The sequence below is a fragment of the Mixophyes fleayi genome, chromosome 11, assembly GCF_038048845.1.
Source record: "Mixophyes fleayi isolate aMixFle1 chromosome 11, aMixFle1.hap1, whole genome shotgun sequence".
NCBI lineage: Eukaryota > Metazoa > Chordata > Amphibia > Anura > Limnodynastidae > Mixophyes > Mixophyes fleayi.
This window is the reverse complement of record NC_134412.1, coordinates 35,223,996-35,239,974: the sequence shown is the minus strand read 5'-3', so window position 1 is coordinate 35,239,974 and position 15,979 is coordinate 35,223,996. Positions and strand designations below refer to the sequence as shown.

At 38.8% G+C, this 15,979-nt stretch overlaps 1 protein-coding gene across 1 annotated transcript in view; it reads right to left on the bottom strand.

The window, feature by feature from the left end:
* Positions 1–15,979, bottom strand: part of LOC142107816 (cytoplasmic phosphatidylinositol transfer protein 1-like) — a 135,086-nt gene that overhangs the window by 44,900 nt on the left and 74,207 nt on the right. The window contains exon 3 of the mRNA XM_075191437.1: positions 12,778–12,866. Within this exon, the coding sequence (XP_075047538.1) occupies positions 12,778–12,866 (89 nt within the window). The remainder of the gene's footprint in view (positions 1–12,777; positions 12,867–15,979) is intronic.

Sequence of the window (15,979 nt, the reverse complement as noted above, 5' to 3'; positions counted from 1 at the left end):
TCCCTCCCCCATGTTGACTCTTGTTCAAATGACAGCCCTGTAAACATTTGTTCTGTATTTAGTGTGTGTCAGTTCAGTGACAAGCTTCATTCAAACTCCCTTGCTTTCAAAGCAGAGTGCACCTGCTTGGTTTAAGCTTTTAAGCAAGCGATCACTGGAGACACCTTATTATTAAGGAGTCACTAGAGACACCATATTGGCTCTTAGTGTTGGTTGCTGATACTTGTCGGTAACAATGATCACTGAACCTGCTCTCTAATATAAAAGTCTGTATAAGTGCATGTAAAAACAGTCCTGACTTTGACAAGGCCTTTTTTTGCAACCCTTATGTAAAAATAAAATTAAAATAAACACTTATACTATTGTGATCATCTGTCAACCCTGGATTATGACTTGTCCAATCAACTCAGGCTACAATTATGTCAGGCAGATGCAATCAAAGGAGTTTTCCCCCATTGGGTGGTACAAGGGGCCTTTACAAGATTTTTCTATAAGGCCCACAAATGTCTAGTTATGCTTCTGCCTTACACCATCCATGCACTAAACAGCCAATCATGTTTACTGTGATCGAATGCAAAATGCTGCAAAAAAACACAAAGGATGAGGTATGATAGTTGAAGAAGGTGGCACTGGGCGACAACAATAAAAAAAATAACTTTTTTACATTATGCCCAACATTGATCACATCTTAACCTCAAGTAAACCTGCTTTTAGAATTGTTGTTCCACAGCCAATTTAACCCACAATACCACGGATGAGTTCACATAGCCCAAGGCATCACTATTTGTTTCCATCCATTCTATATTACGAAACTCTTATAATTGCTAATAGCATTAAGGTTAATCATATCCTCCTTGTAGCCTAAGTACAACGTAATATGTTTCAAATGGAAAATAAATGGCTTTGTGATAATATTCAACATAAGTAACACTGTCTGCACACGGATGTGACTATTCAATTACTCAGTGGAATAAGCGTCATTGGAGTTAAGACTATTGCGTGTATGGCAATATGTCATAAATCATACTATGCCAGGGAGTGGAGCTTTGACAACTGAAAAAGTTGGATTTTTGAATTTCGTTTTATATAGGCCAGGCCTGTCATCACAGTTCCCTCTAAACTGAGCACACTGGAGATTATAGTGTTAAGCATTTCAATTTGCTAGGAAAATATCCAGCAGGTTATGAATGCAGCTGCTCAGGGTAGAGTCCTCATTAGAATGACTTTTTAACTCTTTCCTTTCCAGATTGCCCAGTTTAGAATGAATACTGTAAATCACACAATAATTCTATTGCTGTTACTTTTGTGGTGTGAACATCAAAAGTCTAATAGTCTGTTAACAGGTGCAGAGCAGGATTGTTGGGGCCTTTGTGTCATCCGTCGGACCAGGTTACATCATACTTGCCAACTCTATTGGAAATGTCTGGGAGACTCCCGCATTTTGGGTGAGTCTCACGGACTCCCGGGAGAGCATGGCAATATCCCGCATCTGCCCACTTCCTAGTATAGTGGGCAGAATTAGGGCCAAAATGCCGCGATTCTCCGGAAATAGCCCGCAAATGTCTAGTTATGCTTCTGCCTTATACCATCTATGCACTAAACAACCAATAATGTTTACTGTGATCGAATGCAAAATGCTCCAAAGAAACACAAAGGATGAGGTATGATAGTTGAAGAGGGTGGCACGTGGGCGACAACAATAATAAAAAAAAAAAGTTTTTTACATTATGCCCAACATTGGTCACAGCTTAACCTCAGTGCGGGTACAAAATGACGCGATTTAGGAGCCCCGCCCCCCGCACGCCCACTTCCCCCAGGGAGGCTCCCGGACGCCAACGCCAAAAAGTTGTCAAGTATGGGTTACATCACATCAAAGTTAAGGATTGTTTTATATTTTTATATTAAAGCTGTACTACCACCTAGTAAAATATTTTACTAAATCTCCCCCTAACTGGCTCTTTCATTACTCTTGCAGCCGCGGACGAAAAGAGGGAGGGATGGAGGGCAAGCAAGAAGACGAATCAAAAGCCGCAATGAAGAAATTGTAGTTTGTAACTAGTCTATCTGCTCACATCCCTCTGTGTCGCTATTTAAAGATAGTTGAAAGAAGTTGGTTTGCTGTTTCTATATTATAGAACACGCAGATCCCCAGGAAAAACAGCTTGTACATAGACGGTAGTTCAGCTTTAATAAACTATTCCTAAAACGTCAGCTATTGCACTTTAGGAATGTCTACAGTAGGCATGTCGAACTTGACTGCCACACAGGATTGGGTTAAACTTACTGAGAACTTTATACTCCACTAGAAACATGTCATTATAATTCTTTATACTACTTTTTTGATAAATGGCTAAATATAGATTTTAAATAACTGTTAAATTATAAATTTAAAATAATCTACTATAATTTCAGCCACAAATTTAGATAAATGATCAGAACTGCAATTTCCCTTATAAATTTCATACATCACAACTTAAAGATGCAAGCTCTATATTTAGTTGAAACTTAAAAGCTGAGACTGAAGATTGAATATTAGCAGATGCAGGAAGTTGCAGCTAAATTATGCAAATAAAATTTTGCGCAAAGGTGCGAAGTTACAGCGATAAAACCTTAGTTTCTACCATTCTGTACTCTATTTGTAATTTTACATATCACAGAATTTCTGATATACATAGACCAGGGATAACTATGCTCAATTCAATCAGCTGTCAGATGTGGTAGGAGTGAAAACAATTAAGGCCAAATTCTGCATGTGAAAAGTGCACAATGTTGCCTTGAAAATTACACTCTTGTCTACATAGAGCCAGATGCATCTCTCAAAGCATGACAGTCCTGTCATAGACGTTTAGGGTGATATCACACAGCAGTGATTGAACACTGTGCTAGTATAATATTATTTGCATACCTAATAAAAAAATCTGGGCCTGATGCATTAAGGAAAGTAAATTAAAAAAAAAGGAGTAACTTGGAGTAACTTTGCACGTTGGCAAAACCATGTTGCATTGGAGGGGGAGGTAAATTTAAAATGTGGGGGCATTTATAATTAGGGTAGGGAATGTCCTAGATCAACTTTAATTTCAGTGTAAAAATAAAGCTATCAAGTATTTGTGTGCTACATGAAGAAACAGCCAGTATTTCCTTATGTGCAAAATAATAAACAAATTTGCACTCCTTGCATTGTAACATGGTTTTGCCAAGGAGCAAAGTTACTCCTTTTTTTGCTTTACTCTCCTTAATGAATCGGGCACACTGTGTTTAACCTTTAAAATCTAATCACTGACTGTTTTTCCTAGGGCAGTATTCTTTAGGGGCATAGCATGGAAATGGCTTCATATTATTTTTCCTATTTAATTTTATTTTTCTGACTTGGGCGTTACTGAGCACATATAAAAATAAACAAGGGGGAGGTGTAGATAGGCCATGTAGGATGCACGCTTATTTATTATAGGACATATTCGCTCACAATGCCATAAACCATACTGCCTACGATCCCTTCTGGACCAGCAGAGCTTGGCATGGGTGGAGCATGTGCTTGGGTCACTAGATGTCCTCGGGCACTAAATGTGCTGCAGGGCACCACTCCATTCACACGGAGACCATCCGATTCAACTAACCTACCCTAGACACACACACACACACAGATCTTCTGCCTGCTAGGCTCTTCCCTTCCAGCAAAGTGCTGACATATTGCTTTAGTATTGGTGTTTAGTGCTCTAGGCTCCGTACCTCTCTGCCACACCAATGCAGACCGACACCCTAATTGGCAATTTTATTTTCTCCTAAAATACTGGTCTTTGGAATCATGTTTGTGTCTTAATGAAACCATGAGTATGGTGATGTCAGGGCTGCCTTTATTTCAAGTGTACATTAGTACATTTTATTATTTCATTTACATTGCTTTATAAGCACATGTTAATACATTTTCATGTATTTATGTACCATTGCATTGAAAGTAGTGGCCAAAGCTGATCAATCCCCACATCTAAAGTGGTGTAAAGGTCACACATTTTGACAGGGCTAAAAAGGCATTTTGGACAGGTGCTTAAATATGAACGTTTCTCAAAATGTGCACTCTCCCCCTTCATTAGAATGTTTTGCCTCGTACACAAAATTAGTTTTTTTTGCGCTTTAGGTGCATCTACCAACAACCCACCCATGTCTGTCCAGCTGTTCCCATCATAATGATGGCAGAGAAGCCACACTGGCAGGTTAACCCACATGCCAGCCCGCAACATGTCTCAAAGGAAAACAAAGTTGTTTTTGCATTTCTCCTACGCAGTTTAATGCAGTTATAAATTACTCTTATTGTATTTACATTATATATTTAAATTATAGCAATTTTCTCTTTTTCTCTGATTAGAAGTATAAACTTGGCTAGAGAAAAGAATAAAATAATAGTTTTCTGACCTCTGGTATTTGATCATTCATTAGCAGCTGGTATTTAAAATCAAGCCCATTGTTCAAGTATATAGTACACGGGCCATTATATACATCATAAAGCATTCGTCACTCGCCTTGTCTTTCATGGTGAACTCAGCTTGCCCTTGCAAAGTCTCTCATCTACTGGTAAAAAACTCATTGCCCTTATGTGTTCAGCTAACACGCAAATGACAGAATGTTGCAAATGAGCTTAGATATATCAGATTAAATAAAATGTATCAGCACTAATAATTTAAGAGAGAGATGAGTAAATATATTTGCTACAAATTAAAAAAAAATTCAGCCTATATTTTTGTCCATAGCGCTCCAAAGACGTATTGGTAGGTTAAATGGCTTGTGATGAATTTAACTCTGATGGAATTAACCCTTGCATTTGTGTATCCATGTGGCAGTGGATATAGATTGTAAGCTCCAATGGGTCAGGGACTGATGTGAATGTTTAAATATTGTCAGTAATGCACTTTGTAAGGTGTGCGCTATATGAATAACTGGAAGTAAATAAATAAAAATAGTGTATATATTCTAATATGAGACCGTCCAATCAAAACACCCGACTCTCTAATCAAAATTGTTGACATACAATAAAATGCTATGTTACACAAACATAACAACTTTTGATTTTTCAGATGTTAAAATGAATAGAATACAGTAGTCAGTGTACTACGAGACATAGCTGCCACAATAAGCAGCATTAAATTATTATTCATCATTAAATGAGTATGGCACATTTGTGTTATTATACCTTACTGAAATCTTGTAAATTACATCATTCAATTCTGATATGTATGCGATTGTTTTTTGTTTTGTTTTTGTTTTTGTTGATTGTTATGTTTGTATATTGAAAAATTCCAATAAAAATACTGGATTCAAAAAAATTTTTATTATTCAGTGGCCTTAAAGGCTGTGAATTCTTTATGTAATGCAGCTGAAATTTCTGTACCAAAGGCTTCAAATTGAAATGCAGCCAGAATGAAATGTTGCTTACAACAACGAATAATATATACTAACTAGAAACTTATATTATGTACTATATAATACATTAAATTACATGTAAATTTGAGGTCTCCATACAAAGTTACATGTAAAGTTTCACTATGGTAGAGGAAACCGTGTTACGTGTGCAGTTGGTGTTCAGGTCATTTGGACAGATCATCCTTCTTTGCACCCTCAATTACTTCCTGCAAAATATCTCATGACTGTTATAATTAGAGATGGGCGGGCTCGGTTCCCCGAGAACCGAACCCACCCGAACTTTGGGTATCCGAGTACCGAGCCCGTACTCTCCCGCCCGTTCAGAATCCAAATCGAGGCCGAACATCATATCAGGACGTCGTCGGATCTCGGTTATCGCGATACTTGAAGATCATAAATACACGCCTCCACAGCAATCCATCGCCATTTGACAGAGGGAGAGAGCAGGGTGTAGTCACAGGCTGATTAGAGCAGGGACAGAGAATACAATATTCTGAATCCAATTGTGCTAACAAAAATCGCTAGAGAAGAGAGGAGGATAGAGGAGAGTTTTTTTCTTCAATATTTGGCACTCAAAGTGCTTTTTGGGTGTCCCCCATAATTGTGCATAAATATTTCTGGCTGTAAAAATTACTAACTGTCAGCAGTATCTACCAAATAAATTTTAGCACTACAAGTGCTTTGGGAATGGATTCAAAGCAGTCCACATATGAGCAGAATGAGCAACCAGGTTCTGTCACCAGTCCTGATGTTAGTGTTCCCAGTACGTCATCTGGGCAAGGCGATGTCAAACTACACAGTGTTTCGAAATCAGTCCAAAAAACAAAAACCCGAAAAAGAAGTGTTACTGAGCAAAAGTTAAATGCCGATAAAAAAAAAATTGCCAACATGCCATTCTACACACGCAGTGGCAAAGAGATAATGAGGCCTTCACCTTTGGCTATTAGTGGTAGATCCCAAAAAGTTACCAAGCCTACAATTGGTGCACAACTACTGTTACGCGTCAAAGCCGAGCTGCAAGATAACAGTAAGGCATTAGAAGATAATGTTTGCTCTGATTCACAAATGACACCAATCCCTGTGGAGAGTCCATCCAACAGTGGTATGTCTAATTGTAAGCATTCTGTTAGTGTACCCATAAAGAAGGGCCCTTTCAGCAGTTCTGCTGATATGTACCTGAACAGCCCGAGTGTAGCCGGTGATACACAAATTGAGGATGCCACTTTGGAAATAGAAGAGGATGAGGGGGAGATTTGTGAAGGTGACGAGGGCGCTAGCGAGGATGTTGATGATTATGATGCAGACAGATACCAAATTGCCTTTCTCAATTTCTATTTATATTCTAGATTATATAACGGCTGAATAGTTTTATATTTTACTCCTAGTGGAGAGGGGATCTGATGCAGACAGATACCAAACTGCCTTTGTCCATTTCTTTGTATATTCAAATTTCTAGTTCTACACCCTTTGCAGGCTGCTTTTTTTTCTATTTTACTACAAGTGGATGGGGGGGGGGGGTCTGATGCAGACAGATACCAAACTGCCTTTGTCCATTTCTTTGTATATTCGAATTTCTAGTTCCACAGTCTGTGCAGGCCGCTTTTTTTATATTCAACTACAAGTGGAGGGCGGGGGGGGCATAGATAGCCACCAAACTAACGTGGTCCATTTAATTTTACTTTCTAGTTCCACAGTCTGTGCAGGCTGCTTTTTTTATATTCAACTACAAGTGGAGGGCCGGGGGGGAGCATAGATAGGCACCAAACTACCAAAGACGATGGCTACATTGCCAATAATCAAAGATGGAGGAGGTAGACAACCAGGTTTGTCTGTATAATTTGCAGACAAGTGTTCGAATTAAGGACGGCCTACCAGGGATTAAACTGTTTTTTTCATAATTTATTAGCTTTAGAATTACCTCACTTATCTAAGAAACTGGTAGAGCACTAAATTAGGTTATTTTAGACCAAAATTTTTTATTTTTTTCAACAAAACCAAACAAAACCAAAACCAAAACACGCAATGGAGGTTTTGCAAAACCAAAACCAAAACCAAAACACGACAGTAATCCAGATCCAAAACCGAATACAAAACCAAAACACGGGGGTCAGTGACCATCTCTAGTTATAATACTAACGAATTCTGAATAGAAAAATAAAATCAAAACCACTGAAAAGTAAAATTCGAAAAACCTTTAAATTCATACTTATTTTTCTATTACATAGTATTCATTTCAATATATATATTATTTTAAGATACTTCTTTCCTAATTCGAGATTGGAATTTCACCCTCCATATTTTGCTGATCTTCTCCCTCTTTTCCATATAAATACCTTCCCAGAGTCCCAATTTGTGGGGGAATATTCTTGATTAATGCCACCCAAATAGGCAGAGCTTAGTTATATGGAGAAGTGATATTGATCTTCACAATTTTTTTGTAATCTGAAATGTATGAATTTGATCATTTAAACTGAATTCAACTTTTCTTAATTCTCCAAAAGTATCTATTTTTTTTTCGTTTTGGTGCACTGTATAGCGTCACATTAATCTGAGTCCATTTGCTTCAGGAGCTGGGCCCTGATCACTGGCAAGGCCACAATTGCAGTGATCTAGACCATAAACATTTAATGGATTGAAAAGATTAGGGTACAAACAGACCTATAAAATGCCTCTCAGATGATACAAACATTTACGATCTCAAGTTGATCAAATATAAATGATCAAACATGTATTTTTTCAGTTTTATAATAACTGTACATATCAATATTAGTATTCTAACAAGAGATTATTCATTTAAAATCATGTCTTTATTTATGTCCATTAATGTACTGTAATACTATAGACTTTCCTGTGATACCATATGCTTGGCCTATGTCACTGTGGGCCCGATTCATTAAGGGAACGGAAATGGCGACACATGGCGTTTTTTGCGTAAAATCGCTCAGAGACTGAACATACACCAGTGAACGTGGTAACATCCAATTCACCTTTGAGCGCAAAGGAACCTTAACACAGCCTACGATTTCATGGCCGATACAGAGCGGGAAATGGGCGTATGCACATGGTCACTGTACAGTATGGGAGTGCCAAGCTGGAGCGTACGCAGCAACATCCGATTCAAGCTTTGGGAATCTCAAAGGAACATGTATATCAGTTGTATCACTGGCTCTAGCTACAAGATTACTAGTGATGACGGTCGCGTATGGATGCTAGAACATGTGTTTGCAATCAGGAGCAAGTGTAAAAATGCATTTTACATACAGTGGTTATTCATAACATCCTAAGAAATGTATTTTATGGAAGAAGTTTTTTTTTTAATGTTTTGTCATTAACGACTATATTATTAACTGGTGTCATTAATTTAATTAATTTTTCAGCTTACACATAATTATTGGACATACCCTGCAGTGTCTTGTCTGTCAGAACAGAGCGTACCTAGACCCGTATTCAATAAGAGACATTTCTTCAGATCCGCTCCTTGAACACGGACATGCGTGTGCCTGATTTATGTGCGGTTTAAGTGTAGGTTATAAGTGTACCATGATGATGAGGGTCTGTGGAGTCAACTGTCCCTATCAGGACACTGTCTCTTCTTTAGGGCTCATACACACTTGTTTCAAGATAACTATTTTACCACTGGGCTATCCCAAAAGACTATTATTACTGGTCAGTAAATGTGTCCTCTGTCCATAAGACACATTAGTAATGAAACATGTGTGGTCTGTCCAGTTCTTCATAGTGTGCAGGGGACACTATTACCATAGTGATCAATAAAATCCACAATAACAAGAACTCCAGCTTTGTTCACCATACAGTGAATACAGCTTCAAATGATCCTTTTCTAAAATGTAACTATCGCACCTCCTGCGTCAATGATACGACTAGTTCCTAGAGAACCGATAAGCTCAATATTGGTTCAGCTCACAAAATGGCTGCCTCCCTTGTGTAAGGAATGGGTAAGCTTTAACCTTTACATGGTTTAATGTACACAAGCAGATTTTATTTTATTATTGCTGGGACATGTTAGGGTTTCTTTTGGTAACATGTTGAAATAGATTTTTACACCCAATAGCTACCTTCCTAGAAAACGATATTTTCCCATAGTTCCATACTTCTTACTGTTACTTTCTCATACCGATGGCAATGCCAGAAAATTGCCCTGGATTATATGGGGGGAATTCAATTGGCTCAGAAAGCCGGGTTAAATTTACCATAATACCAGTAATAGGTTTAGCGCTGTGCTACTTCAGGGGGAATTGAATTCCTCCCTATCTGTATAGTTCTCTGAAGTATAAGGATACTAAATATGTGTACATTTAAATAATGTTTTACAGAGCTACCAGAGTATGTGGTTGTTTTTGTTCTTATTTTTGTTACTTTTATTTTCATTTGTTGGGGGCATATTCAATTGGTTTTTTTTCCGCACCGCTGAAAAACTATTACCGTTAATACGGTAATAGTTAGCTGGATTTCAGCTCGCGGCTCAGGGAGCTGCGAGCTGAAATCCAGCAAGAAAATTACTGTATTGGCGGACCGCGAGATTTTCGCCGTTTCCACCGAGGATCGAATATACCCCTTGTTGTTTTGTTTTATAACCAGAGGAAGACTGAATAGAGGTACAAATAAGCCTGTCCTTTTTAGGAAAATGCAAAGTGGATTTAATATCAACTACAAGAGCAGCTATTATATTTATGTTAGCATGATCTAATAGTAATGCCTGGCATGGGGTAGCTGATTGAGCTATCCTAAAGCCATAACCTTACCTCAAATATTCCTAGTTACGGGAAGTTTCTTAATTGTTTGCATACTGTAGATATAAGTAGCTCTTCTTTACGACAACACCTTAGTGGGCAATGTTGTTGGGCCAATTTTAAGTTCACTATCATCATCATCAATGTTTATTTATAAGAGATCTCACATTTTGGTCCTTTAACATACTGAAAATTGTGATTTTTTTTTTTTTTTAATTGCAAACAATTTTCCTGTAATCATCAATCACAGGCTGTGTTTGGCTCCCTGAAGCTTCCCCAACATGAATGAACTGGGTACACACTACAGGTGCCAATCACACGATAAATGACTACTAGGTCCAATATCACATTAGTGTGAATGCTTCCATGATCATACTTTATCTCACCAAAACACACTGTATCTTTTGATTTGATTTTATAAACTGACTAAAAATCACTATCAACAATGGAACAATGTCGGGCAAATATGGAAGTGTGTATACACTCAGGACCAGCAGTATAGGCAGATCTGTGTAGAGCAGGCTTGTACCAGCATACCCTACAAGTCCCAGCATACCCTTCCAGCAATAAGCTGCTATATATTGGCAAAGCATGCTGGGGCTTGTAGTTTCCCTACACCTGGAGTGCCACAGGTTAACCAAGCCTGGTATAGTGTGTGCAGAGTCACAATCGTTTCAGCAGATGGATATGACAGATGAAGAGCACAGATCTGGTATACACATAAATCTGCTCATCGTGACTTTCAGTTGTTGGTAAAATCATGGCAGAGATCACATCTGCAGTAATTTTCTGTAATGTGTACCCAGCTTTACTCTTCTATGTTACTAGTGGCTTTTTTGAATACAAAGCAATTTGTGTTTTAGATTTTGGGATTACAGCAATAAGATAAGAAGAAAGAACTTCCCTTAAGCCCTGCTTTTATGTAAGTTGATACAATGTGTACAAATGAGGCATAGAGAGAGCACTCTCTGGTAGAGACATGCCACAGATCCGGTGGTAATTGTATTAATGATTACGATAAATCCGACATACATGACACCTACCAAAAGAAAACGATTGCAGAAAAAAACGGATAGAACATACACAGACTTATCTATGAACATTGGAAATCTGCAGCTTCTGTGTTCAGGTAAGTCTGTGTATGTTCTATCCGTTTTTTTCTGCAATGGTTTTTTTTTGGTAGGTGTCATGCGTGTCGGATTTATCCACATCGTTAATACGTACCTAACCCCACAGATCATACACTTGGTTATGCTGGCGCAGCTGGTTTCTTTGATGGTGTAGACATAATTATTGAAGGGAAAAATAAGTAAATAAATACAAGGAAAGCAACTAGAGACATATAACCTCATTGTGACAGAGGTGACTAAACATTTCTTTGTTATATTTTATACCTTCTGTAATATTACTGACATAAAGGTCCAGACGTGACCCTGAAAACAATGACATTATTACCAATTGCTGTAGCACAAATATTTTGGACATAACAGGACTACTATGACAATAAGTCTTATGCTCTACCATTTGTTATTCTGTTTACAAATAAACCTTTTTACTACTACTACTACTATTACTGCTATTTCTACTTCAGGTCTGGACAACCTATTTCTCTCCAGGTGTTATGAAACTACAAGTCCCAGCATACCCTGCTAGTTATCTGCTGGCAGAGCATGTTGGAGCTTGTAGTTTCAGTACAACCAGAGCCACAATTTATCCAGGCCTGAACTCATACATGCCGATCTCCCAGGAGATCCCAGAGGGGAGGTCAGGTGACAGGTGCAGGAGGGGGCGTGGTGACGGAATTGCATCACCTTGGCCCCACCCTCTGCTGTGAAATGGCGAAATTCAAGGCATTGCATAGTGACGGGGAATTGCTTGATGACGCCAGCACCTCCAACAAGAGGATGATGTTTCTGGGAGGACCGCCCTAAATTCGGAAACTTACAGAAATTCCAGGAGAGTAGGCAAGTATGCCTGTAATTGTTCCTCTTATCCATACTTGCCAACATTTTTGTTCGGGCTTCCGGGAGATGCCAGGGGGGACGTGGGCGTGCAGGGGGCGGGGCGCCAAAATTGTGGCATTTTGGCCACGCCTCGTGATGTAATGACACAAAACGCGTCATTTTACAGCGGGAGGCGGGGCCAAATGCCGTGACTGTGGGTGAATCGCGGCATTTGAACCGGACTCTGCCCACTTCACTAGGAAGTGGGCAGATCAGGGAGATTGCCACACTCTCCCGGGAGTCCGGGAGACTCTCGCGAAATGCAGGAGTCTCCCGGACATTCCTGGAGAGTTGGCAAGTATGCTCTTATCTACTCTCCTGCTCTGTTTCATTGCTCAAGTCACACCTAATTACAAATATCTACCCCATCTCAGAACCATATAATAAACTGCAACACACTAAACACATTTTTACCAATGTGACAAAGATGACAATCCCTGATGTCTTTCAGATACATGGTGTTCTGTACCAGACACAATTGCGTGGGTAACAAGGCTATAGTTTCAGCCTTGTCTGGAAGCGGTAGTTACTGTACTTGCATCATGTTTACATTTGCCCTGTAAAATCTTTTGCCTAAACTGTATTACTTTATGTGGAATTGATTTTGTTACCTGTGATAGTATACGGATAATAGTTCCAGGCCTTTTCTGTGATGTAGAATATCTTTGGCACAAATCCTCGTACCCATGTTGGCAGCTTGCTGGGGAAGTAAGACAAAATATACTAAATAATTCAGAACACATGAATCAACATTACAAAACATTTGTATGTGGCATGCATCCGACAAATATACATGTTCGTTTTTGGTAATATTAGGACACACTATTTTTTTTTACAGACAATGTGACGTATCCATCAACAGATATGGGGGGACTAACACAGTAAAATAATGAACATGTGTGGGATAAGTATGAACATATTTTAAAATAGACACATTAGCTGCATACAGTGGAGACTGTCCAATTTCTGGAACAATATTCAGCTCATCAATTCACTTGGGACTACTGACATTGCTGAGGACTGAAGTACTAGCTCCTAGTGAATTGGCCGTATTCTCATGAATAGTGGTTCAGCTCAGAAACTAAATTTCCCTAAATTAATAATAAGAAAAACACTTGAAAACAGTGACACAATTTTTTATGTGCCTTTTCTAATCAAATAAGTTAGAGTTCAGATATGTTTAATTGTTCCCATAAAATATGTATTGTGACGACAACACCTTAGTGGGCAATGATGTTGGGCCAATTCTGAGTTCACTATCATCATCATCATCAATGTTTATTTATAAGGCAACACAGATTTAACAGCACCGTACAGCAAGGGTACATCAATACAAAGCAAATACATACAGCAATAATACATAAATAAAATAATAATATTTAATAATAAATCGGATAATATCTAGGTGCAAATTAGCATAAAACAAATACAAAACTATACATAGCTAACAAAGTAACAGGCACAATACAGCATACCACAGCATACAATGTAACAGGGACATACAGACAGGACAGACAGACATGAGACAAAGTATTGAGAGCACCCTGCCTATGAGACTTTACATTTTAGAGGGAGGGGGAGATAGAAGGATCAGTCTGGCCGCAGCATTCATGATGGACAGGAAGGGGGAGAGGCGAGAGAAAGGAAGGCCAATGAGAAGGTTACAGTAGCTAAGGTGGGAAATGATGAGTGAGTGGATCAAGGTTTTAGTTCCCTCAAGAGTGAGATAGGGGCAGATTTAAACGAGGCACATCAGATACTTATATAGAAACATATGTCACACAGACCAGCGATGTGTATAAAACCAGTGCATTTTCAAATTTATAGTCAGCTTACTCTATTTTGCAAGACTGCAAATGCTAAAGCACAAAATAACTATCTATCCATCTGCCTTTTTGACTGTCACCGCTCTGCAGCAAGATGCCATTTTAGGAGAGAGGTGCTTCTAAGGCTGGGTACACATTACAGAAAATTTCTCAGGATGCAATATCAGTAACGACTTTTCAACAACTGAAAGTCCCGATCAGCAGCCGATTCATGTGTATACACTGTACACGTTTTACATGATTTACCTTCAGGTCTGTGCTCTTCATCTGTCATAACCATCAGCTGACAAGATTGTGACTCTGTACACTCTATGGAGATCTGCCTACACTGCTGGTCATGAGTACGTACACACTGCAGAATTGGAACATATTTCTATAGTTTACAGAGATTTTAGTCCGTTTATAAAATGAAATCAAACAATACGATATACTTTGGAACAATAAAACATAATTGTTGGATCATACATACTAATGCGATATTTGAACTAACGGTCATTTATGTTGTGATTGACATGATAATTGGGTGAAAAACCTGTAGTGTATACCCAGCCATACTATTACTATCCTTACACAAAACATGCTGATTACACTAGTGCCATAATCTGTTTCTAAACAATGTGAAATGTTCCAGGTGTAAAGAAATGCATCAGGGTATCTTACAGATTCATATATTCAACCCTGTTTATCTGACCATATTGGACTCTATGTTTATACATTGAAGGCTGACAAACACTCTATTCTGTTGTGACTGGATCATTAGGACCTACCTCTGTGACAGATATTTAATTTGCCCCGTTGAGCAATTGATTTGCCTTTTCAAGTGATCTATAACCTGACGAGGTACTTGAATTGACTTTCCGCATTCACACTGGCAACCTCTCATGACCTGTGCTTTGTCCCTCATGACCTGTGCTCTCAGGACTAATAAGCTTGGCCTATCATGGTTAGTCTCTGATTTCTACCCTAGCCAAATGCATCTCTTGTGGGAGCAACCAGATCCATGGCAGGGGCATTCCAAGGCTCCCTGCTCACTACATGATGTGCCATATGACTGTGGTTGCCATGGTAGTTACATGACACTGAGCACACCCAGAATTATAAATCATTTGACCCGCATACCTGCTTTGTGGTGAAAATGCTAATATAACAAACAACATTGATGCCAGTGGTTGTGAGGCCTTACAGAGCAGAAATGACCCTGTTCTTTGCTTCATCCTGGGCTTTCGAATTAAAATATGCATCAACTGCTTTTCGTATATAAATCAATAAATCTTTGCAGCAGCTATAAGAAAAAGGTGATGTTGCCCTTTATTTCTAGTTTGGCCATTGGAATATTTACTGTGTGCACAATTTGTGCTATTGAGTGTTTTTTTTATTATATGGGCAACTATATTTATTATAATTGATTGAAATCTATAAGCACTATAGTTTTGTAGGCAATTTCTATCTGGTTGTGCCTGTGATAGAAATGTTGGTGTAAATAAAAGAACATTCCTGGTATATTTGGCAAAAAGTTGCTTCAGTTTGCATAAAAATAGGTCCTTTATTTCAACTTTGTACGTTAGAGCTATCATAAGTAACCTTTGCATAGGGTAGAGAATGTATGTGTGTCAGTGTGTACAAGTATAGTGTGAGTGAGTGTTTGTATAAGAAAGTGACCTTAGAATTTCTGGTTGACAAATAATGTTAGAAGTACAAAGACTACATGACCAGTTTCTCCATACCAAAGTCTCTCCTAAAATAGATGTCCCCACTTACCTCTGATGTAGTCATACTTGCCAACCTTATGTTGGCTGAGTCCGGGAGATCCTGGAGGGCAGGAGGGGTGTATGGGCGGGGCTTCGCGATTCGTGTCATTTTGGCCCAGCCCCCGGAGACGTAATGCCTGTTTTGGGTCTTTTTAGTTTAAAAAGATCCCAAACAAGCATTACATCACTGGGGGCGGGGTCAAAATGCTGTGAATCCCCGCCCCCTTCATCCGTACATT